The sequence below is a fragment of the Mus caroli genome, unplaced genomic scaffold (genome assembly GCF_978045245.1).
Source record: "Mus caroli unplaced genomic scaffold, Mus_caroli_1 scaffold_18, whole genome shotgun sequence".
Classification (NCBI taxonomy): domain Eukaryota; kingdom Metazoa; phylum Chordata; class Mammalia; order Rodentia; family Muridae; genus Mus; species Mus caroli.
In genome coordinates, this window is record NW_028227273.1 from 64,761,039 (window position 1) to 64,788,968 (window position 27,930).

At 50.2% G+C, this 27,930-nt stretch overlaps 1 protein-coding gene across 1 annotated transcript; it reads right to left on the minus strand.

Annotated features, from left to right (window-relative positions):
- Positions 1-562: 562 nt before the first annotated feature.
- Rab44 (RAB44, member RAS oncogene family) lies at positions 563-27,654 on the minus strand. The gene is made up of 13 exons (XM_021150013.3): positions 27,448-27,654; positions 16,725-16,833; positions 14,526-14,700; positions 13,067-13,213; positions 12,481-12,571; positions 12,027-12,122; positions 10,687-10,880; positions 8,361-9,796; positions 4,386-4,467; positions 3,569-3,683; positions 2,886-2,987; positions 1,558-1,634; positions 563-804 (listed from the first exon to the last, which is right to left on the minus strand). The coding sequence occupies exons 1-13, from the start codon at positions 27,652-27,654 to the stop codon at positions 714-716; spliced, it is 2,922 nt and encodes a 973-aa protein (XP_021005672.1). The 3' UTR covers positions 563-713.
- Positions 27,655-27,930: the final 276 nt, after the last annotated feature.

Below are 27,930 nucleotides of genomic sequence, written 5' to 3' on the forward strand. Positions count from 1 at the left end.
AGTCGACACCAAAGTCTCCCTGCAAGCTTTATTTCCTTCTCCACAATCCCATCCCCTGGTTGTACAAGATGTCCCCAGACACCGACAAAACCCCAAAAATATTCAAAAGGAGAATAGCACCCTCCCCCACGTGTGTCCTGCATCCTGGATCATTTTTTATTATCAACCTAACACCATCTAGAATCAACCAGGAAATTCTTAAATAGAGAATTGTCCTCGCCAACCCTCCTGGGCTGGGCATGTGTGCCGGGCACTGCTTTGCTTGATGATTGATTCAATCCACTGTGGGCAGTACCAACCCTAGGCAGGTAGACCTGGGCAATCTATAAAAGCTAAGCATTAGGCAGTGTGTGAGCCAGTAAGCAGCAGTCCTCCGTGGCTCCCGCTTCAGTTCCTGTCTTGACAATGATGGCAGCGGCCTGGCATAAGCTGGAAGAGCCCTTCCCCGCCTCTGAGCTGCTCTTGATCAGTCTTTACCATCGCAGAAATGAAACTAGAATACCCTACCATCTCTTCACCTGGGGTGAATGAAAGACTTGGGGACACTTTGTGTGGAGTTTATCTAGATTTGTCCTGCCGTTCACCCCTGGCATGTTTGCTCAGTGGAACAGAGGTGACATTGGCCCCTGCAGGGTTTCTATGTCCCAGCTGTGTCTAAGAAGCAGAATGGGAGCCACGGGAAGAGTCAGTCTAGGATCGGACCATGCTGGTGATCAGCGGCAGCAGCCAGCTCTCTTGGTTGACTGTGGGTGTGTCACTTCTGCCAATGAGGCTTTCAGGCGGTCTTCTTGCATCTTAAGTGACCTGTGTGACAATGTCCCTGAGTTATTCCTGTTCTGCAGCATGGAGGGCTGGGGGTGGGGGATGGGGATGGAGGGGTGGGAGACTCCCCGCTCCCCAACCTCTATGCTCAAGGCAGTGGAAAAACAGAACTGGGATACTGTGTCCTGTCACTGTGTCACTCTTTCTGGCCCCCTGGGTGCCAAGCAACATGTGTGTGCAAGTGGATGGACATTCTGTTCCCTTGAAAGCCCAAACTCAAGGTCAAGAGCAAACCGGAAGCTGGGAAAAGTACAACAGATGATCTCTTGTAGGGGCCGCATATCTAACCACATGCCAGCAATGCTGGCAGACTCTGATACCCTTCCCGCTGCCCGTCTCAGCCAGCCACTGAGCACCCAGTGAGTGTGAGGCATAAAAACAGTGGTCTAGAAAGACACAGGCCTGAGACAGGGGTGGGAAGGGGGGTAGGGAACCAACGGAGTGTAAGGAGTTGAGAGACAGAAACACACAGCGAGATAGGAGACAGAGACGCAGTCAGAAGGAAAGGCTCCACGGGGCAGGACGGCCTTGCAGATAGCGCCTGCTATTCACGCAGTCATGAAAGTCCCTAGAAGGCTGGAGCAGGAATCTTATAGGCAAAGAGAGGGTGCGAGACAGCTGTGAGCACGGAGCACGGGGTCAGAATATGGGGTCTGTAACCAGGGTCTTCCTTCACCACTTCCTGGAGAGGGGCAGGGCCGCTCCCGAGGACTCTGGGTATAGGAACGCACTCACCGAGCCAGGTTCATCATGGGCTCCAGGATATTGTGACCCAGGGCAGCGCTGCACTCACCGAAGGACACCCCCAGCTCCTGCAGGTACACAGAGTGCCTGAGAGGCCAGGTCCAGCCCTGCCAGCCCTCGTCTGCCACCCTCATTCCCTGGCTGGGGCTCGGCCCACCACCCACCCCACATGCGCAGGACACAGCTGGAGATGTCCCCCAGACTTGGAGGAGAAGACAGACAGACTGCTCAGTTTGGAGAAACATACAAGACCTCTTCTTAACGCGCAGGGTTTGTTTGTATGTTTTTCTAAAATACTTACGGGCCTCACCTCCCTTCCTACAGTCACGTGATTTTGCTGACTTGACACTAGGGAGCAGGTTAAGGAAGCATACAGGTTCCTGGTTCTAACCGGCATCTCACCACGAGCATTTTCAATAAAAACCCCTCACTCCTCTGCTCCAGTGGGAGCCACATAGAGACACTCAGGCTTCTCTTCCTGACCCCACAAGACACCCGTCCCCCCAGCACAGGGATCCTTCATGGTAATCGCTGGCCTCTCACACAAACCTCCGAGGTGTAACTGTGGAGCTCCGCTGATGTCCCTTATAAATAATACTGTAAGGAATGAATAGTCTCCTGCCCTCGCCTGAGTGGATGTCCGAGGGGAAGTGAACTGTGCATTTTCTAGGAACCCTTAATCCTCAGCCCTAGTAGCAAGATTAATTCTCAGAGAAGGAACTCTCAAAGGGACAGACTACTGTTCCAGAACGGATAATCGGCCATCCTGGGGCCACAATGGTGAGTCACAATCGTGAGAAATGAATCAACAACGAAGTTTAGCTAGAATCCTAAGGACTGTGTCAGGGGCGGGGCTAAGGACCGTGTCAGGGGCGGGGCCGGGAAAAAAAATATATCTCCCTGGCTTTTCTAGAATGTGGTTAAATCTCACTTATAAATAATAGTACCCCTGTCTGGCAGCAAAGCTTTTGATGTTGCCTTCCCAAGGAAAAACATTTGAGTCTTAAAATAGAATAAACAAGAAGGGAGTATGTTAATTAGAGACCAGAGATAAAATTAAGACTTGATTGGGGATTACAGTGATGCTTTTAAAATTGTTTTCACTCGGAGAGGTTTTTCACGTGGGCTGGGGGTGCATGGGAAACTGCTAATTCCACACAGCACTCAAGATGGGTTTGAGGGCACAGCCTGAGTTTGAGACAGACATCCTCAGTGGCCGAGTGATGAAGCACAACCATATCTGTGACAGCCAGGCCTCTGCCACAGGCAGGCACGGGATGTGAGGGAAACCTGGTTTCTGCGATGTCCCCAGTACTCACCTGGGCGAGCCTTCTGCCAGCTTCAGTGGGTACCTGCCTCTCCTCCTCACAGTCCATCTTGTTTCCCAGCAGGACCATGGCCACCCCCTCTACACCTGCATCCTGCACACAGGATATGTGCTGTCAGCTGGATGCCAGCCAGCCCCAAGGTAGAAGCTTCTAGAAGTTTCTAGACTCCATCCTCTCACCGGGACTCTCTCTTTTTTCCTTTCTGCTTACAAAATACTTCTACTTTCATGGCTAACCTTGTAGAGACCTCCCCCCCCCCAAGCCTTTCTGGATTGTTCTGCCCACCCTCTGGAAGAGCAGCGAGGGCTCTCAGTGGCTGAGTTGTCTCTCTAGCCCCATAATTGCTGAATCCACAATTCAGCACAACCCCCTACAGAATCCAGGCACAAAAAGATTAGGTACGTGGGGGATGGAGCTATACGCCGATAATGGGAATCCCACCGAGGAGTCAACCCAAGCTGCTGGTGGGAGCTGTGCGGTGTGTTTGTGGTTTCTCTATGCTACAGGGCTCGCAGTCCATCCGCCCACACATGCCTCAGCCCACCGGTGGTGTCATTCCTATGACTACTGTGGCATTTGTAACCCTGGTGAAAGGAGGAATGTGGATAGGTGGATTCCAAGCTTCCTCTGGGTTCCAAAACCTGAGGCCAGCCTGCAGTCCCGAACAGACCCACCTGCAGACAGTCGAGCCAGTAACGCACGTGGGTGAAGCTCTCCTGGGAGGTGACGTCATACATGAGCACCACCCCCTCTGCCTTGCGAAGCAGCTGTCGTGTGAGGCTGTGGTACCTGCCCGAAGGGTCTGCATGAGACCACGGCATCCAGAGCCCAAGGACTCGCACCCTCCTACACACACATACTGTCATATCCTAGGGGTGGACTTTGATGTATTTAGGGGTCACTTAGGGCATCTCCCATGTTTTATGATGTCTGTAATGAAACCGTGAGCTTCATGGATGAGATTATCCCTAGAACAAGTTTCCAGAAATGGAATTTCAGGGCCAAACTTCTGTGCCTCTTAAGTTTCTATTACTGTGGTCCATGTGTTACATAAAAGACCCACAGTCAGCCGGGTGTGGTGGTGTATGCCTTTAATCCCAGCACTCGAGAGGCAGAGACAGGCGGATTTCTGAGTTCGAGGCCAGCCTGGTCTACAAAGTGAGTTCCAGGACAGCCAAGGCTATACAGAGAAATCCTGTCTCGAAAAATTGAAAAACCAAAAAAAAAAAAAAAAAAAAAAAAAAGACCCACAGTCTAGGAGGTCGGTCAGGGGAAAATCACTCAGCGCCCCACCCCCACCCCCACCCCCATCCCCAGAGCTGTGCAGAGTAGGGAGCACCTGAGCTCACAGCCCCTCCTTCCTGATTCCTTGAGTGTTATTGCTTCAGTGGGGACACCCCGTCTCTCACCCAGTTTGTGGGCTACTCTCTTTCCTTCCACACTCTGAGCTCAGCCCAGGTCCCTGACCATTGGCGGGGACGGTCTGAATACCTCTCTTGTCCAGCTGTGTCCCACAGCTGCAGGGCGAAGGTTTTGTTGTCTACCAGCAGGTTTTTGACACGAAAATCCACCCCTAGGACACACAGAAGAGACAACCCAGGACAACTAACTCCAGATGCCCCAGGTGTGTGCCCACTCCCAACCCCAACCATAGAAGGATGGGAGTCACGGTGCTGGGCTCCTCTCTGCTCTCCAAAGAACCCCACAATCAAGCCTTCCACCAAGCAGCCTTCCCAAGGTGCAGAAAGGACCACGGGGTCATGCTGTGTGCCCTGGGCCTCTAGGGCTCTGGGACCAATCAACTTGCCCCCCTTGAGCTTTCTTTCTCATCAGCAAGGTGATAGTTAAAAGACCCACAGTGAAACTGTGCCTAAATGCTCTGCAGTTTCTGCTGGGCACAACCAAGGTGGCTACATTTATCATCCTATTTATAGCTGCTACAGAAGACCTGAGTTCAGGCCTGAGCACACATATTTCATAGCTCACCAGGACCTGCAGCTCCAGTTCTGGGCTATGAACACCTTCTCTAGCCTCCACGGGCACCTACACTCAGATGGGCATACCCAGGTACAAACACAGAGACACTCCGCAAATAAGAAATCTTTAAAAGAGAGAGAAAATAATGAATGGGAGGGGGTGCTCTGTCCTTGTTTGCACCCCCTTCCCTGAAGGGCCCATGGCAGCCTGGCAGCTCCTGACATCCACAATGTGGGGGACAGATTTCAATGATGACCCCTGTAAGTACAGGCTGCTATCCCTGGTGGTTCATACAGGCCCCTAGTCTCCAAGGAGACTGGCCTGCCCAGCAACAAGGAGCCTCCTGAGTAGAAAGTGGTTTTCTTTACAGCCCCTTTCTGAGGTTCTCAGGAGCCCAGGACGACAGGATCTTGAGACTGTCACTTTCAGCTGGGCCACCCACTAACGGCTCTCGGCCATTCCTGCAACTGCTATTCCCCTCCCCACTTAATTTCCGCCCCCTCATCTACCCTCAAGAGACTCCAGTGTGCCCCAAAACTGTTCAGCAAAGCCACAGAAACCGTCAGATATGCAACATTTGGTCTACTGGTTCAAGGGGGTGGCCCACACACATCCGCAATAGTCAAGGGCAGAACAGGGCACAGAGAGGTCAGACTTTCCCCTGTGGGGTCTAACCTTTGAGGTGGGGCGGGTGGTGAGCAAGGGCCAGAAACCTCACTAGGATTCAGTTCTGTGCCACCAGGGGGGGACCACATTGAGAATCACACATGAAGAAGTCAGAACACCTGGTATCTGTGTCCCCAATCAATGGCCTCGAATGAACTCAGCAAGCATTCTGACTTTCTGAGAGGGGATGGGATGGGGGGCGGGACACCTGGCTGGCCACAGGTGCAGGCTTGCTCTGCCTGAGTCTATGCTATGGAATTGTGTGGAACTGACACACACAGAGAGCATCAGAGGGCTGGAGAGATAGCTCAGGACTTCAGCACTTGCCATGCAAGCCTGAAGACGGGGGTTCAGATAACCAGAAGCCAGCATAATTGCTGGGTGGGCGTGGCAGCCTCCGAAGGAAGAGACATTGGTAAGCCCTGGATTTGCTGAGAGACTCTGTCTTTGTGAATAAGGCAGAAGAGGCCCGGAGGACCTTTCCCAAAGCCATGTGCCTCCACACACACCTGAGTGCACTCACGCAAACATGCTAGAACCCAGCCTCAGGGTGGAAGGTACAAAGACAGGCCAATCTCTGTGCATGAGTCTCTGTGCATGCGTCTTTGGGTATGCGTCTTTCTTACCCCGTCCCTGTGAGCACCGGAGCTAAAATCTATGTTAAACTCTCAATAATATGCCTCCTCCTGAAAGCCATTCCCCTGACTCTGTCCCCACAGAGGCTGACAGATCTTTCTGCCACATGATAAGAAGAAGGTGTGTGGGTAGTTTTGATTACAAACTTGATACCATTTAGAATCATACGGCAATGGAGTCTCCATGAGGAATTGTCTAGAATAGGTTGGCCTGTGGACATGTTGCGTGAGACACCATGACTAAGGCAACTCTTCTAAGGACATTTATCTGGGGCTGGCTTACAGGTTCAGAAGTTCAGTCCATTATCATCAGGGCAGTAGCATGGCGGCATCCAGGCAGGCATGGTGCAGAAGAAGCTAAGAGTTTTACATCTTCATCTGAAGGCTGCTAGTGGAAGACTGGCTTCCAGGCAGCTAGGATGAGGGTCTTATAGCCCATACCCACAGTGACACGCCTACTCCAACAAGACCACACCCTCTACAACAGGGCCACACCTCCTAATAGTGCCACTCCCTAAGCCAAGCATATGCAAACCATAACACAAGGGCAGAGAAACCCTAAAGCATGTCCCAGTCCCCTCTAATAATGGGGGAGTATTAAGCCATCTGCTTGGCACTGACTCTTAACTAACCTGGAACTTGGAACTGACATAGAGGCACACACCACACCACCTTTGACCCCCTTCTGGGAACCACTAAACTATCATGGTCAAATATTGACTTATCATACAAAAATGATGGCTAATATGGATTGAGTGTACGACGCATGCCAGGTGACATGCATGAACCTGCAACCCCTGCAGGAAGCAGGGGCTACTCCCCTCTCTGCTGTCAGAAGAAGATGTGAGAACCAGAGAGAGCTGGACCTGAACTGTCCACCTGCAAAGGCCCATGGACGTATGGCTTGGTGCCATCAGGAAGTAGCAGAGCTAAAGGGATAAGGCGTGTGGCTAGAGAGATGGTTCAGCAGCTAAGAGCGTTGCTGCTCTTCCAGAGGATGCAGGCTCAGCTCCCAACACCCACAACCGTCTGTAACATCCTCCTGTGGCCTCTCAGGGCATCAGGAACACCCACACACATCAAAAATTAATGATAATGATAATAATAAAGAGGTTAGGGCATTCAGAAGGCAAAGGCAAGCAGATCTCTGAGTTCAAGGCCAAGCTGGTCTACATATAGAGGTCTAGGACTATAGAGAGAGACCCTGTGTCAAAACAACAACAACAACAACAACAACGAACCAAACCCATGAGGCTTGGCTGGCATTAAAGTCTTTGGTCATTAGGTACGTGCCTTCAAAGTGCACTGTGGGATCCTGGCTTCAGCTTCTTCCTTCTCTATCCCCGCACCCAACTCCACCCCATCTTGATAAGGTCTCATGTAGCCCAGGCTGACCTCAAGTTTGGTAAGTAGCCAAAGATGACTTTGAACTTGTGACCCTCCATCTCTGCCTCCTATGTGCTAAGACAGCAATATAATGCAGTGCCCAGAACTTTATGCTGGAAAAGCCAGTGTTTTGCCTCTGAGGCTCCTTTCTCTCTTGCTTCCCTGTAGCATAGTTTGGCTCCAGTATGTGTTTCCCACTATAATACACTGCTTTGCCACAGCCCAAAGGCAACAGGATCAACTATGAACCAAGACCTCCCAACTCTTGAGCCAGCCAGAGTTAAACCTTCCGTCTTTATAAGCCAATTGCCTCCGGGAGTTGTGAGACAAAGTAGACAGAGTTCATAGCCCCAGTAAGTGGTAGTGCTAGGATTTGAACCCACGCCCCTAGGGTCCTAACTTGCCATACTCGGAATATATTCTATGTAAAATACCCTGCTTGTGATCTCCTGCCAGGGCAGGCAGGCAGACCTGGGGCATGTCGTGAGCATGTCCAGCTAGGCTCCGTAGGGAATGGCCTACTGTGTGGGCGGAGACTAGCCTGTTCACACTCTACTACCACCAGGACCTAAATTGCATGGTGCTTTGCACCTGTGGTGCATTATAAGCTAACCAGATCAATGCAGGGAAAGCAAATTGCCTGTAATTAGAGGCGATTAGCGAAATGCTAAGATTATGCCCATATAAAATAATGCCTCATGAAGGCCTGTGGCCAAGGCAGAGCCTGCCACTTCTCCTGGGATGGCTTGCTGGTCCCGGCTCAGCCTCTTCTCTCCATTGCTACCTCCCCACAGGGCCTTACCTACAGTGGCCGTCAGCCCAGTAGCAAAAGCGTCATGATGTAGCAGGTGTAGGAATGATGTCTTGCCCACATTGGAGTCCCCCAAGAAGATGACATGGTAGAGGTAGTCAGGGTCAGTCTGAGGCTTGCCAGCAGTGAGGTCCCCAGGGGAAGAACTCGGTTCAGCCTCCTGTAAGTCTGTTCTTGGGTCCTCCGGCCTGCTTTCTGCCTCTGGCTCTGTGGGCTGAGGGGCACCTGACTTGCTCTCCACCTGAACAGGCATGGACATGGGCCCAGGCTGGGCTTCTGACTCAGCCAGGGTAAGGAGAGTGTGTGTGGCCTCTGGGGTTCCCACTGCAAGCCCAGCCCCAGCCCCCAAGATGGGAGAGCCCCTCGGAGGAGACATCTGGCCAGGAGCAGGGACTTCCATCTCAGCAGGAGGCTGTGATGTGTTAGGCATGGGGTCATCTTGCTGGGGTGATTCAGTGCTTCTAGTTTCCAGGCTATGAGCCTCCCTGGCTTCTGATCCGGGGTCCTGCTGACCTCTTTCTCCTAAGTTTCCTTCCTCGGGCCTGAGCTGCTCCTCGAGACTCTGGGGGAGGTGGGTAGGCAGGCTATCCAGACTAAGGACTTGGCCAGGGGCTTCTTGGAATCCCCTAGCATGGCTCTCCTGCCTAGCCAGATGTGCTGCATCCTGCACTGGTCTCTCTGGGCCTACTTGGTCCACAGCCTCCAGGCTCAGAGAAGGCTCTGTGGCTCCCTCAGGGAGAGCTGTGGCTCCCTGAGACCCTAACCCCAGCTTCAGGTCATCTGCCATGACCTCTCTTTCTAAGGACAGTTTGGCTGGATCGGGTCCAGACCAAAGGCTCTTGTCACCCAGATCTGGAGTCTGGGTCTGTTTTCTGGGCTCGGCTGGGGACTGAGGAGAAGAAGAGAGCCCTTGAGGAGGGGGCTCAGCCTCAAAAGCAAGCTGATCTCTGAAAGCTGCTTCAACAGTCCCAGACTCCCCCGTCAGGGCTCCTGGCAGACTCCAGAGGAAAGGGCCCTTGGGTCTGGCATCTGAGTCAGGGGAGTCCACAGGCTGCTTAGAACTGACACCCTGCTCATCCTGTCCCTTGGGGTCCTCCACCCCTTTTCCATCTTTGGCACCACCAGGAGGCACCTCGGGGGAGCCTCTTGGACCCAGGTCTGGATCTGAGGCTGGAGCCTGAGAAAACTGCAGAGCAGACATCTTGGAAATGGAGATCTGTCTAACAATGCGGGGAGTCTGGGGGGCAGAGGTGCTACTCGGGCTTGGGGGTGGGCTCCAGCAAAGCTGCAGGGTTCTGTAGGAGTGGTCTTCAATGCTGCTGAGGAACTGGTCCCAGTTGTCATTATTCCCAAACAGCTCAGGCAGTGGGGCCTCCTCTGTGGGGACAGCCTGAGGGTCTGGAGCCTCCTTATTTGCCCTGGGGACACTGGGGAGGAAAGGAAAAGTAGAGGTTGGGGGAGTACAGGTTAGTGGTACCCCCAAATCCTGGTCACATAACTCCTCCTGTGGCTAGCTTTCCTCTAAGGGTAGCTGAAAGCACCCCCATCCCACTCTGTACCTCAAAATCCACATGAAGCCTCGCCTCCTCCAGGAAGCCTGCCCTGACCAGGCAAGCCTTCTTGCCTCTGAGCTGTTTCAAACAGAGCAAGTACCTGACTCGTTGGGAGCTGTGTGTGTGCGTGTCTGTGTGTGTATGTGGCTGTACATGTCTGTGTCTGTATGTATGCCTGTATGTGTGAGATATGTGTGTATATGTATCTGTGTGTGTCTGTATGCATGTGTATATATGTGTCTCTGTGTGTGCCTATTTGTCTATGTGTGTGTGTGTTTCTGTGTCTGTATATATGTCTTTGTGTGTGTGTAATATTATGAGTGCATTTGTGTATATGTGTCTGTGTCTGTCTGTATGTGTGTATATATGTATGTATATGTGTCTGTATGTATCTATCTGTTTATGTGTGTGTATGTTTATATGTATGTCTGTGCATGAGAGACATTATGTGTGTGCATGTATCTGTGCATCTGTGTATGTTTGTCTGTATGTATGTATATATACGTATATGTGTCTATATGTCTGTGTCTATCTGTATGTTTGTGTGTATGCGTTTATATGTGTGTATCTGTGTGTGTCTCTATGTGTATCTGTGTCTGTCTGTGTGTATGTATGTGTCTGTCTGTGCCTGCATTTGTGTGTGTGTGTGTGTGTGTGTGTGTGTGTGTGTGAACAGAGACCTAACCGGCTATGTGGAGAGCAGCCTTTCCTGGCTCCGAGGAGTCACTGCTCTCTACCCTTGTCCAGAGAGGGTGGTTACTTGCCTTGGCTCTTCCTCTATCTGCCAGGACACTTTGCCCCTAGTCCTGGCAGTATCCAAGTGTCCTCTTGTCACCTGCAGCTGTCCCCGCACCTCTTCTAGCTGCCCAGCCAGGTCCCGCTCAGCCTCCCGGAGCTGCAGGTTCTCCCGGTTGGCCTCTTGCTGTGTGCTGCTGAGGTGAAGGAGCTGAGCCTCTAGCTGTGGAGGGCAGAAGAAAGGAGGAGAGGGTTGGCCAAAACCCTCCAAGACTTTGGCGAGACAAGGATGCCCTGTCCCCTTGGCCCCCATGGCCCAGGTCCTGGAGACCCAGCTTAAACAGTCCAATTGGATGGGTGGTCATCTTTCAAGCATCTAATTAGCTGCCTTATCCCCCACACAGTGAGACCTGTGATATCGGGGACAGATATCACTAACAGAGGACAACAGATCCTCAGCCATGCCCACCTGGGACCAAGCTCTGCAGCAGCTAGACTGCAGGGGCTTCTCACCCAAAGGTAATTCAGAAGGTTCCAACAGCAAGAGCCCACAGAGCAGAGAGCACAGCCTCTATAGTAGCCCTCGAGTCCTCAGCCAACCCACCACCCAGCAGGCTCTGATGTGTTAAGAACCTGCCAGGGGGTTGGGGATGGGCTGGAGAGATGGCTCAGTGGTTAAGAGCACTGACTGCTCTTCCAGAGATCCTGAGTTCAATTCCCAGCAACCACATGGTGGCTCACAACCATCTGTAATGGGATCTAATGCCATCTTCTGGTGTGTCTGAAGACATCGACAGTGTACTTACATATATAAAATAAATCTTAAAAAAATAAAAAAGACAAACAAACAAACATAAAGAACCTGCCAAGGTTTCTCAGATGATAATGGAGCCCATTGTCCAGAACTTTCCTTTCTTTCTCCCTATCATGCCCCCTCTGGGTCTCAGATGGCCTAGGCTAGCCTTGAACTCCTGACTCTTCTACCTCCACCTCTGAGAGCAGGGGTTACAGCGCATGCCACATACCCAGCCTGTCCAAACCTTTGCCTTTTCCAGATGTCTCCATATAAACCTCACTTGACCCAGGAGGCCTGGGAAATGACACGGAGGTAGACACCTTCTTTTCGTGGACACTGAAAACCTGAGGGTATGGTAAACTCTCCACTCATTTCCCTGGGTCTGTCTGGCTCTTTGTGGGGACCTCATCTGACCCATGGCAGTGTTCCCAGGACACTGGGAAGGGAGCCCTGATGTGTCAGTCAGCAGCCTAGGGAGTTCTTGGCTGCCTGTGGCTTCAGGAGACCTGTCCAGCTGGGAACAGTGAAAAAGGTTCTGGAGTCTGGGCTCTCAGAAGGCCTGTCTGTACTCACCTCTCTCTGGCCTTCTGCTAGCCGCTGAACCTCTTGCTCCTTGGCCTCCAGGGCCTCCTGCATGTGAGCACTGAGAGCCATGCCCCGGGAGTTGCTCTGCAGAGAAAACTGGTCAGCCCTGCCCCGCAGACTCCAGAGCCAGCTTAGCTGAGCGGGTCCAACCTATCTTACCTCCACCCTGGCCTGGGGTTTCAGTGACTGGAAGGTACCCACAAAGAGGACTTTGGGGATTCCCCACTTGGGCCTATATTCTCACAAGGACACTGAAGCCAAGACACGGGAGTCAGTCCTGGGGAACACTGGTACCTTGCAGAGAACACATGCCTGCCTGGCAGGCCCACCCCATCTCTCTGGGGAGTGTAAGCTGCAGGGCAGGTGGCTCCCAGCACCCTCTGCTGCCTTCCTACAGCTCAGCTACTGCTTAGCCTAGAGAGACATTCATCCATGGCTTCACCTGGGCCTGCAGCTGCTGCTTCTCCCTGAGGATCTGCTCCTCTGTCTCCTCGTAGAGCTGTCTCACCTTGTGGAGATGGTCAGAGTCTCGCCTACAGGGGCAAGAGGTGGGCACCAGAAAGCCACTGGGGACCTCTGGAACTTGATGCCTGGAGCCTTCCTGCCTCGCTTGCCCTCAGCAATCTCAGACCCCTGTCCTGTCACCTTGGGTCTACAACACTGATCATACCTCTAATGGTAGCCTCCTCCCCACCCCCCACCCCCACCCCCACCCCCACCCCTGTCAATGGTGCCCATTGCCCCAAGCCTCAGTCACCATCTTAGACTCCATGACTCAGGCTCTGGTGACAGGGTTGTAACCGTGATGGTTAGAGGGTCACAAAACAGACCCCTAGAGTTTGTTCCTCCTCAAACTTGGCTGTTTCCCAGTTTCCAGTCACTCCAGAAGGGAGTCTCCAGGTCCCCCTCAGAGGCAATGCTCAAACTGGTTGATCTTTCCAGGTAGTATTGAGCAAGGGGACCCTCCAAGCCCCCTTTGTACAGGGTTCCACAGCATTCAGGAAACACCTGCTATGTCCCCTCCTCACTTTCTCAGGGTCCACGCCAGTGCCTCCCTGTCGGCCTGAGCCTCCTGCAAGCGGCTGTTCATCTTGGCCAGGAAGCCCTCCAAGTTGCCTGCCAACTGGGGCTCCTCCTGCCGCAACTCTCTCCACAGCTTCCAGATCTCAGCTTGCCTGGAGTAGGGGAAAGCTCTGGAGATTAGATACAAGAGGGCTAGGAAGGGAGAGAGCTCCTGTATGCAGCCCAGGCTAGCTTCACACTTGCTGCGTAGCAAAGGATAGCCTTGAGCTCCTGATTCTTCTGCCCCCAAAGGCTGGGATTACTATGTCCCGTTTTATGGTGGTGCTGGGAATGGGTCCCACAGACAGATTCATGTATGCTGCCATTCCACAAACAAAACCATATCCCTAACCATAGTCCTCAGTTTTAATGGCAACACACCCAGAGACTTGGGGACCTGAATCACAAAATTCTACTAACGATACTTCAAAGCTTAGCTCAAGTGCCACTGCTTCCTGGGACATTTCTATATGTGAGCTGGCCCTTCTTGACCCCACCCCCAGTACCACATGTTTCCCTGTGAGTCAGTGGCTAATGGGGGCGTGGGGGGAGGGGGAGATTTGGGAGTCTGACAGCTAGCTCAAGGCTTCCATCCGCCTCCGCTCTTCTCCCATTCTGGAGTTGTGTGGTTTCTAGCAAGCCTTTACCCTCCCGGGGCTCACTGGGAAAATGCGAAGACCAATATTTACGAAGCAAGACTGTTCAGGGGGAAGGAGAGAAACACTGAGAGTAAGTGCCAGCCCGGGGCCCTGCCCACGGTTGGCACCCGGTACATACTACTTTCACATGGACTTAATTAAGTCATGAAGACAGAGGCCCAGAGGGTGAGGGAGCAGGGCCAAGCTGCCAAGTGGGTAAATGGCTCCCTGCCCCACCTGTTCTGCCAGCCTACGCCCCAGGTCCCACCCAGCCTGGCCCACAGCAACCCCACCCTCTGAACCAGATGGGAGCAATCTCATCTTTTGGAGGCCTGTGGGGGGAGGGGCAAGCTGGAGAGCATGGATGAGGGCAAGTCCCTGGCTGGCTCTAGCAGGCCTCTCGGGAAGGGTCCCCTTTTCTTGACACACGAAACTCTCATACACTCAGAGCCGGATCCCAAGACATGCCGCAGGAATTGACCTTCTTCTATCTCAAAACCATCCAGCCCAGGGCACCACCATGTCTGAAGTTACACTACTGAGGGACCCTTCGGGAGTCTCCAGGTCCCCCTCAGAGACAATGCTCCAACTGGTTGATCTTTCTAGGGAGAGTGGAGCAAGGGGACCCTCCAGACAATCTTTGTACAGGGCTTCTATCAGTCTGCTGCTTTAAAGGGCACATTGTAGCCAGGAACAGAGGTCAAAGGTCACACACTATTAAGTGGCCAAGCTGGGGTCTGTCTGCACCCAGTCCTACCCTAATCCCTCACCCCCACCAGAGACTTACTCAGAAAGGGAGTGGCCAGTCTCCATCTGCCCTACAAGGGCCAGGAAGGCCTCTTTCTCCTCAGCATCAGCCTCCTCGGGGACAGGGAAGGTGGAAGTCACAGATTCTCGTTGAGAGGGCAATGACCGCTTTGTGCGGAGTCTATGGGTACCAGGGCTGGAGCCAAAGACATTTTCTGGGGGGATAGAAGGTAACAGAGGGAAGGCTTTGACTTCCCCACATTTGAACAAGGACACATTCCTCTATGCCTCAGCTGAGCCTTGGGAGTCTTGTAAGTTGGGAGCACCTGTTTCTCACATTGCCTGAGGCCCAGAGATGCCTAGAGACGTTCTGCAAGCTCCAGGGTAGCGGGGTTCACCCACTCAGGAAGTAAGCATTCACTGTCCAGTGATGACAGAAGTCACTCAAATCCCAGGCCCAGGAGAGCTGACATTCTAGCTCAACAGTTGAGAAGAATATGTCTCTCCCACTGTGTGTGTGTGTGTGTGTGTGTGTGTGTGTGTGGTGCTTGCACACGCACCATAGTATGCATATAGAGATTGGTTCATGACTTTCACCTAGTGGGTTCTGAGGATTGAACTCAGGTCATCATGCTGGACAGCAATCACCCTTACCCACTAAGCCATCTCACAGGCCCTTTTTCATCATCATCATCATCTTTTTTTTTTTTCCATAAAGCTAATTTGTTAAATGACCTCGAGAAATAAACTAGAACCCAGGAAGCAGAGGTAGGAAGATTTCTGTGAGTTCAAGGCTACCGTAGTCTACACAGGGAGTTCCAGGGCAGCCAATGCTACACAATGAACCCCTATTTAGAAAGAAAGAAAGAAAGAAAGAAAGAGAGAGAGAGAGAGAGAGAGAAAGAAAGAAAGAAAAAAGAAAGAAAGAAAGAAAGAAAGAAAGAAAGAAAGAAAGAAAGAAAGAAAGAAAGAACAATAATAAAATAAAATAAATGAGCCAGTGGTTTCCACTGAGACAGGGTGGGGACTGTGTTAGAAGGGGAACCTCATCTAAGTTCAATTCCCAACTACATGGTGGCTCAAAACCATCTGTAATAAGATCTGATGTCCTCTTCTGGGGTGTCTGAAGACAGTGACAGTGTACTTATATACATAAAATAAATAAATCTAAGAAGAAGAAGAAGAAGAAGAAGAAGAAGAAGAAGAAGAAGAAGAAGAAGAAGAAGAGGAAGAGGAAGAGGAAGAGGAAGAGGAAGAGGAAGAGGAAGAGGAAGAGGAAGAGGAAGAGGAAGAGGAAGAGGAAGAAGAAGAAGAAGAAGAAGAAGAAGAAGAAGAAGAAGAAGAAGAAGAAGAAGAGGAAGAAGAAGGGAAATCTCAGAGTGCCCTAAGACGGTAACAGGAAAACTGAGGTGTGACTTGCAAGCAGGACACAGAGTGGGTTTCCAGAGGAGGCACTTTGGGCAGAGAACCCCATGTACAGCCCTGAGTGAGGAGCCAGGCTGATATGACAGAGGGGCAGATGGTCTTCAGTGAGCCTCAGACGCTGACAGAATCAGTGTAGTATGTGCTCTGTGTATCCTGGGAAGGGACAACTTGGCAAGTCCGTAGGGTGGGAGCAGGACTGGCTCTGAGTGAGGACTGCATAGCGCCACCCACCACCAATTCCAGGCTGGTCCCTCCACTCCACCCTCAGCTTCTCTATCACCCAAACCTGGAGCTACCCCAGCCTGTGAATACTGATACCTGGCCCCCCTCTGCTGTCTCCTACACCCTAAACCTTTGAGCCCCACGACCTTGAGGACCTCAAGTGGGCACGGGATTGTTCAAGGCTGAGCTGTGTGGTTGAGGCTCACACGGGAGTTATCCTGATGCCTGGGTCCCTTCTGAGGGGCAGGTCATGGGAGGTTTGTCCCCTAGATACCATTCCTACCTCCTGTACCTCCTCCTCTTCTCTATCCCCCAGATGCCACCCTTGGGGACCTGGAGCCTTGACTGAGACTAGAAAGGAGCTCCCTGGGGAGACTATAGCCCATGGTCCTTCATCAAAGCCAGGTGCTTTTAGTCTCCCCTCCCCCAACACATACACACACACACACACACACACACACATGCCGAGAATAGGAGGGAGGGGTTCAGGGGGAACAGCTGGTAGCTCTCAGATCTAGTGGGGATCACCTGGCCTGTCACACAGCCCAATAGTGTACAAGAAGTCCCCAGGACCCTTCCAGGACAGACATACTGAGTCCAGAGCTGAATTCTTCCAGCGACAGGCGGCCCCTACTCTCGACGTCCACCCAGTCAAATATCATCTGCGGCTCCTCGCCACCCAGGAAGCTGAAACTGGCCTCCTGAAAGGAAAGCATGAATGAGTTGGCTACTGTTCCCACAGGAAAGACTCTGGCCTGAGCAAGAAATAGGAGGCATCTGTCTTTAGCCACCCTGCTTTCTTTGTCTCGGGGTCAGTGTCGCTTGCTCAGGGCCTGCCCGATCTGGAGCGTGGTCTGCAGTTCCTCACATATTAGACATCCTTCAGCAGGGCTCTCAGTAGGCTCCAAGTCATCTCCCTATCGCTACCCCAAATTTGCACTTATGTGGTCCCCCTAGCCTTTAGTAGGATGGCTTTAAATGCCATCAGAATGGGAGTCTCTCTGTAATTTAGCCCTGGCTATGCTGAAACTCATGAGATAGACCAAGCTGTTCTTGAACTCATGGAGATCCATGTGCTTCTGCTTCCAGAGTGCTGGGATCAGATGTGTAGCATCATACCGGCTAGCCATCTGACACTTGTAAGATCATACTACACCACAGCGGACAGGAAATCCTTCCAGTGTGATCCAGGGACAACAACATGCAAGCTTTCCCAACTGTGGCTCTTGGGTTTCATAACTGAATGAGGGGGTATCAGAAAGACTGAGTTCTGGGCTGGTGAGATGGCTCAGTGGGTAAGAGCACCCGACTGCTCTTCCGAAGGTCCAGAGTTCAAATCCCAGCAACCACATGGTGGCTCACAACCATCCGTAACGAGATCTAGCGCCCTCTTCTGGAGTGTCTGAAGACAGCTACAGTGTACTTACATATAATAAATAAATAAATCTTAAAAAAAAAAAAAAAAAAAAGAAAGACCGAGTTCATTTGAAATCTCACATTCAGAATCCGAGATGTCTCTGGCAGAGCTTACTGTGCTGCACCGTGTAACGTCACCACAGCCACAGTTCTGGACACACAATGCATGCGGTCATGTCACTTGGTGGCAGTGAACACCTCCCAAAGTGCTCAGAGTAGAGGCCACATAAGAGTATGTCTCAAACTGATTATACAAAGTTTTACTTTTTTGCAGGAAATTTTCTGCAGGGCTCTGGACACAGAGGCTCCTGGATCTCTGTGCAGTTGAAGCCAGCCTGATCTGCATAATGAGTTCTGGGACAGCTTATGCTACACAGAGAGACACTGTCTCAACAACCACCAGCCGCCCCAAAAGAAAGAAAGGAGAAAGCTGTAATGATGTATTAACTAAAGACAGTCAGGATTTTCCTAGAAGCCTCTCCATTGAAGTATCAAATCAGTGCATCTGGACTGTTTTCTGCTAGAATGTTTCATCTTAAAAATTGCTACTGTGGCCGGATGTGGTGGCGCACGCCTTTAATCCCAGCACTCGGGAGTCAGAGGCAGGTGGATCTCTGAGTTTGAGCCCAGCCTGGTCTACAGAGTGAGCTCCAGGACAGCCAGGGCTACACAGAGAAACCCTGTCTCAAATAGATAGATAGATAGATAGATAGATAGATAGATAGATAGATAGATAGATAGATGCCGTCATGCACAGGACAGGTGGTTCAGTGGGTAAAAGTCTGGCTTGTTCTTTCAGAGGACCAGAATGTGGTTTCTAGCTGTAAGCTGCCTGTAACTGCAGCTCCAGGAGATCCAACTCTGTCTTCTGGCCTCTGCAGGCTCCAGCGCTCACTGGCTTGTGTCTGTGGAGGCCAGAGAACAACCTTGGGCATTATCCATCTTTTTTTGCTAGTCTCTGACTGTTCTTGAGTTCTCTAAGTAGTCCAGGCTGCCTGGCAAGCCCTGACAACCTGCATATCCCTGCCTCCCTGGGACTGGGACTACAAGTGTGTCTCTATAAATATTTGATGTGCATGCCTGCTTTATGGGCCTCCATCCCCAGATGTTGTAAAATGTTTCTCCAGTGAAAGGAGCCCTGTGGAGAAAGTGTAAGAAGCATGAGATAGACCACACTGCGCACAGCTAATGCACCTCACAGAACGGATTAAGGCAGAGTCACGTAACTCGCAGAGTCTATTCAGGAACGTCGGAGATCACTTCTGTCTGATGAGACAGACAACTCCAGGATTTATGGCCTGGTAGACTTTCACTAGCTGTAAAAAAAAAGAAGAAGAGAAAAAAAAAAAAAAAAACCACTCCTAACTCTGCAATCTGGTTCTATAATCTGTCTTTGTTAAGTTGCCCAACTTTTTAAAGTGCTCTTTGAACCATTCATAACGCTAATTAACGTGTTAAATGAAAGCTCTGAGGGCTTGGGCTGTGGCTTCATGATAAAGCTCTCATCTAGCACGGAGAAGGAAAAGCATCCACTTTGACACGAGTCTGCTCTGTATTTGCCTATAGGTCATGATTTTACCCTGCCGAGCAATCATCCCCCATGATGCTCAGGCCCTGGGTACTCTCTCACACAGAGAGCCAAGTCTGAAGGCTGCTGTACCTCCGGCTTCTGAGCCCCAGGGCTTCTTGGCTCTGGAGGACCTAAGCAAGCGTGGCAGAGTTTAGGGGCTTTGTTGCTGTTCTGTTTGGTTTTTTAAAGATGGGATCTCTTGTAGCCTAGGCTGGCCTCAAAGTCACTATGTAGCCCAGGATGACCCTGAACTTCTAAGCCTCCTGCCTCTATCTTCCCAGTGCTGGCATTACAGTTGTGCTGTCAACTTGACAAACAAATTGAAAGAAGGATCCTCAATTGAGAAAATGCCTCCAGGACTAGAGAGATGACTCCACGGTTAAGAGCACTGACTGCTCTTCCAGAGGTCCTGAGTTCAATTCCCAGCAACCACATGGTGGCTCACAACTATCTGTAATGAGATCAGATGCCCTCTTCTGGTGTGTCTGAAAACAGCTACAGTGTACTTACATATAATAAATAAATAAATAAATAAATAAATAAATAAATAAATAAATCTTTGGGTCAGAGTGAGCAGGGCCGGAGCAAGGAGGAAAAAATGCCTCCATAAGATCAGGTTGCTGCCAGGCAGTGGTGGCACATGCCTTTAATCCCAGCACTTGGGAGGCAGAGGCAGGTGAATTTCTGAGTTTGAGGCCAGCCTGGTCTACAGAGTGAGTTCCAGGACAGCCAGGGATACACAGAGAAACCCTGTCTCAAAAAACTCAAAGAAAGAAAGAAAGAAAGAAAGAAAGAAAGAAAGAAAGAAAGAAAGAAAGAAAGAAAGATCAGGTTGCTGGCAAGGTGGTGGGGCATTTTCTTAATTAATGGGGAGGGTCATCCCTAGGTTGGTGGTCCTGGGTTCTGTAAGAAAGCAGGCTGAACAAGCCATGAGGAGCAAGCCGATAAGCAGCACCCCTCCATTCCCTCTGCGTCAGCTCCTGCCTCCAGGTTCCTGCTGTGTTTGAGTTCCTGTCCTGACTTCTTCAGTGATGAATGGCGATGTGGAAGTGTAACCCAGATAGACCCATTTTTCCCAGTTGCATTTGGACATGGTGTTACATCCTAGCAATATCGACCTTAGAACAGGCATGCCCCCCGCCCCCCACACTTTTATGTATGTTCTGGATTCAAACTCAGGTCACCAGGTTTGTGTAGCAAAGTCCTTTATAGCCTGAGCCCTCAGAGGCCAGAGGCATCAGACCCCTGGGGCTGCAGCAAGAGGAGGTTGCCAGCCACCCGACACGGGCAGGCGTTGGGAATCAAACTTGAGTCCTCTCAGTGAGTGATACACGCTTTTGTTTTCTTGTTTGTTTGTTTGTTTGTTTTTGAGACAAGGTTTCTCTGTGCAGTCTGGCACAGAGAAAAGGCTGCCCTCGAACTCAGAAATCTGCCTGCCTCTACCTCTCAAGTGCTGGAATTAAAGGTGCCACTACTGCCCGGCTTGTGATACACACTCTAGTGATAACTGCTGAGCTGTCCCCCCAGCCCTCTCCCATGTTCTTTCTAGTCTTTAAAAACAAAAACCAGAGGCACCTCCCTTAGGGAAGAGCTGAATGCTCTTACACCCATATTACTGTCCCCTGTGCTCCCCTTCTCTCTCTCTTTCTCTCTCTCTCTCTCTCTCTCTCTCTCTCTCTCTCTCTCTCTCTCTCTCTCTCTCTCTCCCTCTCTCTCTCCTTTGGGAGGCTGAAGCAGGGGGATTGCTGTGAATTCAAGCACTCTCAATTCACTCTCAGCTACACAGCAAGATACTATCTCAAAGGAAAAGAAATCAAAAGAAAGGCTGATGAGACTATTCAAACAGTTATGGTACTTGACAGGCAAGCCTTGTATCCTGAGTTCTGTGCCCAGAACCAATGTAGAAGGAAAAGACCAAATCCTAAAAGTTGACCTCTGACAGCTTGACACGTGTGCATGTGTGTATCCTTACTCACACATATACATCTTATACACACAGTGACAATGATGATGATGATGATGATGATGATGATGATAGCAATAATAATAATTGTTAAGAAGTTAGGCTGCAGGGCTGGAGAGGTGGCTTGGTGATTAAGAGCACTGACTGCTCTTCCAGAGGTCCAGAGTTCAATTCCCAGCAACCACATGGTGGCTCACAATCATCTGTAATGGGATCTGATGCTCTCTTCTGGTGTGTCTGAAGATAGTGACATTGTATTCATAAATAAATCAAAAATAAGAAGTTAGGCTGTGGGTGCTATGCAGGAGATAGACACTTGCACAAACTTCTGGGTTCAACTCCCAGCACCCCATAATTTATGCTGCACGGTGATGCCTATAATCCCAGTATTCCAGAGTCAGAGGCAGGAGGATCAGAACTCCAGGGCAGCCTCAGCTACACAGTGAGTTAGAAGCTAGCCTGGGCTACATGAACCTGCAACGAAAGACAAAAGAAAGTACCATAGGTACAACCATCCAATCAAGAGATTCTGTCTTCCCCAGGCTATGAGGTCCCAGGAACCAGGACGTCGGTCAGAGCAGGAAGGGACCCTGGGGTGACGATAGGAGAACTCTAGGCTGTGGAGCTGCGCATGTGTAGTGGGGATATCACTGATCTCTACAGCAGGGTTGGGGGTGGGGTTGTTTTTGAGACAAGCTCTCACTTAGCCCAGGCTGGTCTTGAACTCTCCGTGTGACAAGCATTCTTCTAACTGAAGTCCCCAGACCCTCCCCTTTTTGGATACAGGATTTCTCTATGTCATTATTTCCCAGACTGACTATGTAGAGCATACTGGGTTTGAACCTGAGATCCCCCTGCCTCCGTTATCAGGTCTTTGTAATCCTAGATTAAGTTTCTCCCATTAAGACCTTGCCCTAAGCAGCCAGTCTGTCCAGGACTTCCCTGTTTTAGGGTACAAACTCCGCATTCCGGGTGTGCCTCCAGTCTTTGGGAGACTGAAGTGAAGCGATGTAGTCTCTCCTCCCCCAGCCTGAAACCTGCTTGCTCAGAGGTGGAGCTTCCCGCTCAATCTTTCTGCCACGCCCACTGCTGGAACCTGCCGCTTTGCTGTTTGGAGCCATACACGTGGTCACCCTGCTACTGGACCCTGAGATTATTTGGCGGGAATCGGGCCCCCTTCCCCTGCTTCATAACTGCGTGCGGAACAGTAAAATTGAGCTTTGATCAGAATGCCTGTCTTAGCTGCATTTCTTTCTCTCGCCGCCTAGCCCCTCTTCTCTTCCAGGTTTCCAAAATGCCTTTCCAGGCTAGAACCCAGGCTGTGATCTGCTGGCCGGACACAACAACGCAGCATTTGAATCTCATTGCCCTTCATAGGAGGTTCTGGAACCAGCACTTTTATGCTATCTCTTTACATTCTAGAACATTCCAGGTTTTTACTTTTGTTTTTGCTTTTGGTTTTGGTTCTTGTTTTTCTTTTTTCTTTTCTTTTTCTTTTTCTGTTTGTTTGTTTTTTCATTTTGCACACGTTCAAAGGACTCTGCCTTCCCATTTGACCAGGATAGAACTGGATAAAGCAATCATACAAACCAGCACCTAACTGGGGTGTCATTTTTATATAATGATCCTCATGTAATCAACTGTGACAAGCTGGCTTTCAGGGACAGGATTGGCACCAACACTGTGAACCCGTCTCAGGAGCTGGAGAAGGCCATTTCCAGGCAGAAAAACTGGTCACCTCCTAGAGAATGCCCACCTGCTGGAGCTGGGTTCGTAGACTGAGGTTGGATGAAGGTTGACAAGCTGTTCCAAAATTAGGGACACACCCAAGGTTCCATATCCCAGGTGCCCCTTCAGTCTGAGGAAAGCTGGCTGTCTAGTCCTTATCACGGTGGCTAGGTTGAGAATCACTCTGGGTACTTCTGTGAGGGACTTTCCAGTAGGGGTAGCCAGGAGGAGAGGCCCACCTGGAATGTGGGTGGTACTGTCCCTTGAGTGGGGAGGGTCCCAGGCTGAATGAAAAAGAGGAAGGGAGGAAGCTGCTGAATGCCAACGTTCATGTCTCTCCACTTCCTGACTGTGGACACGCTGTGTCCAGCTGCCTCATGCTCTTACCTCCAAGCCATCCCTCTATGAGGGACTGTGAGCCAAGAAAACCCTTTCTCCCTTAGGTAAAATCAGGTTTCCTTTCAGGTTCTCATTATTGTGGCAAAGAGAAAAGGAATGAAAACAGCTGGGCATCCAACAGAAGCATCCACCGCAATGGAGGCTTTAAAAACTCAACCCGGGGGCTGGTGAGATGGCTCAGCAGGTAAGTGCACCCGACTGCTCTTCCAAAGGTCCTTAGTTCAAATCCCAGCAACCACATGGTGGCTCACAACCATCCTGAACAAGATCTGACTCCCTCTTCTGGTGTGTCTGAAGACAGCTACAGTGTACTTACATGTAATAAATAAATAAATCTAAAAAAAAAAAAAAAAACTCAACCCGGGCTGGTGAGATGGCTCAGTGGTTAAGAGCAGTGACTGCTCTTCCGAAGGTCCTGAGTTCAAATCCCAACAACCACATGGTGACTCACAACCATCCGTAATGAGATTTGACGCCCTCTTCTGGTGTGTCTGAAGACAGCTACAGTGTATTTACATATAGTAAATAAATAAATCTTTAAAAAAACAAAAAACCTCAACCCCTATGCCAAGCACATGTTGGCTTACACCTTTAATCCCAGCACTCGGGAGGCTGAGGACAGTGGATTCTATGTGTTCAAGGTTAGCCTGGTCTACAGAGTGAGTTCCCAGACAGCCAGGACTACACAGAAAGACACTGTGGAGGTTGGGGGGAGGGAAGTTGAACCTATTTTGAATTTCCAAATTCCATGTGAAATTTCTAGACAGGAACTAGTTTTGGCCTAAGGGATGATTTTATATGTTAAATCCAAGAAGACCCATGGGTTTAATCTACACGCAGGCTTCACCTTTAGAAATAACCCAAATCGGGGCCGGAGAGATGGCTCAGCAGTTAAGAGCATTGACTGCTCTTCCAGAGGTCCTGAGTTCAATTCCCAGCAACCACATGGTGGCTCACAACCATCTGTAATGGGATCTGGTGTCTCTGAAAACAGCTACAGTGTACTCATCATATATCTATTTTTTTTTTTAAGATTTATTTATTATATGTAAGTACACTGTAGCTGTCTTCAGACATTCCAGAAGAGGGCGCCAGATCTCGTTACAGATGGTTGTGAGCCACCATGTGGTTGCTGGGATTTGAACTCTGGACCTTCGGAAGAGCAGTCGGGTGCTCTTACCCACTGAGCCATCTCACCAGCCCTCATCATATATCTATATCTTTATCTATATCTATATCTATAATAAAATCTTTAAAAAAATAAAATAAAAAAGAAAGAAAGAACCAAAGTCAAGCCAACCATCCCTTTCATACATCAAGAAACGGGGAATTTTTTTTTTTTTTTTTTTTGGTTTTTCGAGACAGGGTTTCTCTGTATAGCCCTGGCTGTCCTGGAACTCACTTTGTAGACCAGGCTGGCCTCAAACTCAGAAATCTGCCTGCCTCTGCCTCCCAAGTGCTGGGATTAAAGGTGTGCGCCACCATGCCCGGTGAAATTATTTATAATGACAAGAAAAATTATCTGAGACTTGAGACTAAGTCAAAAAGGTAAGATCATACTGTATGATTGCATGACCATCCAGAGGTGGAAAACAGCCATGAACTGTCCGGACCAGGGGAATGGACTGGTCATATCTCACTGTCTTCTTTTTGGTTTTTGAGACAGGATCTCACTACGAAGCCCTAGCTAGCCTGGAACTTGATATGTAGACCAAGCTGGTCTCATTGATGAAAAGGTCCAGTCTCAAGCCAGGAAACAGCTTAGTAGGGTAAAAGTTCTCGCTGTGTGTTGTGAAGCAATTGCCTCTGAATCTAAACATTCCTGCCAGTAGACAGAGGGAGTCAGGAGACTTCTAGCATAAGTCAAATGTCTAGGGAAGCTGAAGCTAGCAGAACTCTGGAGGGAGCCTTCCCAGATTTATAGAATAAGTAAACAACCTGTGTGGGAGGAGACACTGACCAGCCCCAGGCAGAGACGAGATTCTTGGACGCTGGAGCTGCCTGTAAACTATGCAGTGCTCCAGAATTACAGCATCTTCGAGTCAGGGTGGGGCACTCTGATTATACAGCTGCTTCTGGGCCATCCTGCTCCTGTAACTCTGCGCCCCTACTCCTGTTAGGAACCCCAATAAAAACTCATTGGTTCAACTATTTGGACCTTGGTCTGTCATGGATTCCCTGCATACAGCTAGTAGCTCTGTGTGTGTGCATGTGTGATTGTGTGTGTGTTGAATGTGTGCGTGTGCATATGTGTGGGATGTGCATGTATATATGTGTGCTGTACATATGCATGTGTGTGTGCTTGTGAAATACATATGTATGTGTGTGGTGTGCATGTGTGGTGTGTGTGTGTACATATGTATGTTGCAGCTCCCCTGAAATAGTCTTTCACATACTACCAAGCAAGCCTGAGTTTGATCTCCAAACACCATGTAAAAGCCTAGATTTGGGTGACTCGCCTGTAATCCCAACACTTCAGGATGGGAGACAAAGACAGGAGAATTGGACAGAAGCTTGAACTGCACAGTGGCAGAAACACACACACACAAGAACACACCCATGCACGAATACACACACATCTTATTTTTAAAAGTCCCAGACATACTGAAGTCACTCATTAACTTGAAAGTTTCGTCTAGGAAAGATGAAGTCAGTTTCTGGCGAGGATTCAGGCCCTGTTGGACATTAGCCATCTTTTCAAATTGAACGGAGCCACGTTACCCTCACTGCCTACAAGTCTCTGAGCTCAAGGGCTCTGTGCCCTGCTCATGACATTTCGCTATAATCCCTGGTTAATTAGTAATAAATTAGATAAGATCTTTCTTTGGCTGGTGAGATGGTTCACCAGGTAAAGGTGCTTGCCTCTGAGCCTGACAACCTGAGTTTGACCCCGGTGGAAGGAGAGAACCGATTCATACAGGTTGCCCTCTGACCTCTACACATGCACTGTGGCGTGCATGCTCCCACCCACCTGCACACAAGATGGATATGTAGAAGGGATGACTTCAAACTTATGATCCTCCTGCCCCCAGCTCCTGAGTGCTGGGGTCACATGTGCTACCATGCTCACTTTATCTGGTGGCAAGAACTGAACCTGCGGCCTTGTGCATGGTAGGCAAGTGCTTAACCAACTGAGCCCTACCTGGGTCCCTATAGCAACCGTCCAGATAGGGAAAGGACAAAATGGAATGTGGAGTGACACCTAGAAGTAGCAGCAGACCCCCGCATACTCTTTTGCACTAAATAAGAAGAAATCGTCAGCCATGTTGGTCTGGACCACGGGCCAAAGCCTCTTACTGAAAGCCACAACTGTGGTCCCTCGGGAGGCCTACACTCATTAACCTGCTTCAGTCCCTAGTACTCTGTTCCTCAAGATGAATATCCCTGTTCTAAACACCCCAAGTCAAGTGTGGTGAGCCTACTGGTCATCCCAGGGCTGGGGAGACTGAAGCAGGAGAATTGAGAGTTAGAGACCAGACTGAGCTACATAGAGAAACCTGTCTCAAAAATCTCTCTCACAAAGGCTGGAAAGATGGCCCAGCTGTCAGCAGTGCATACTATTCGTACAGCACCCATGTCAGGTGGCTCACAGCTGCATGCTGCATCCAGGACTGTCTTCTGGACTCTGCGGTACCTATGTATCACTGTACACATATCCATACATATGCACATTATTGGAGGTTTGGGAGCAGGGGTGAGACAGGGTTTCATTGTGTAACCCAGGCTGGCCTCCAACTCACAGAGATCCATCTGCCTCTGTCTCTTGAGCACTGGAATTAAAGGTGTGTGCCACCCCTGCCCAGTGTCACACTATTAAAAGTAATAGAAATAGCCAAGCATAGTAGGCAGAGACTGGCCGATCTCTGTGAGTTCAAGGACAGCCTGGTCTGTATAATGAGTTCCAAGACATCCAGGGCTGTATAGAGAGGCCCTGTCTCATAATAATAATAGTAATAATAATAGTAGTAGTAGTAGTAAGTCTTTTAAAACACTCATACATCACCATATTTGAGTTGTTTCTGGGGCACAAAGTTCTTTCCTTTGTTAAAATGCAAATGTTTCCAGGAAAGGGTAATATTTTAAGCCTCATCCGTCACCTATGCGTTCGTATAAACAAATTCTTAATACTATCTGAGAGTGAATTTGGATGCAGGAGGGAATAAGCAAGCAAGCTAAGCCTTGGTTAGAATAGGAAAATTCAAGAATCTGAACGAAAGGATTCCAGGGCCCCGTGCTCACCGCCAGATCCTCCCGGGTAACAAAGCCCCTCTCCTTGGCTCCACAGTCCTGGAAGAAGCCCTGAAGCTCCGCATCAGCATCAGAGGGCCAGGACTCAGTCTCCAGGGCCACAGGGGCATCCTGACCGTCAGCTGGCTCTCGTGCCTGCCTCCGCCGGCTGGATGCCAGCTTCCGGCCTTTTCTGGACACTCCCTTTCCTTTCTCCATTGTGCCTCAGGCCTGGGGACAGAGGAGAAAAGGGTGATGAACCACTGAATCCATCCCCGTGCCCCAGCTACTGAGCACAGCCAGTGTCCCCATCCTTCCATGGCTGACAGAGCCCCTGCATAGCCTGGTCCACATCCACCTGCTCAAGCCCCTGCCCTGTGGAAGACCCCCTTCACTTCCCGCTGCCTCTGAGCTCTTCGCCTAACTCCTCCAGTCTCTGTGCCAGTCTGAAAGCCTGCACTGATGGCTGCAGGAGGAACACAAGACAGGAAGGTC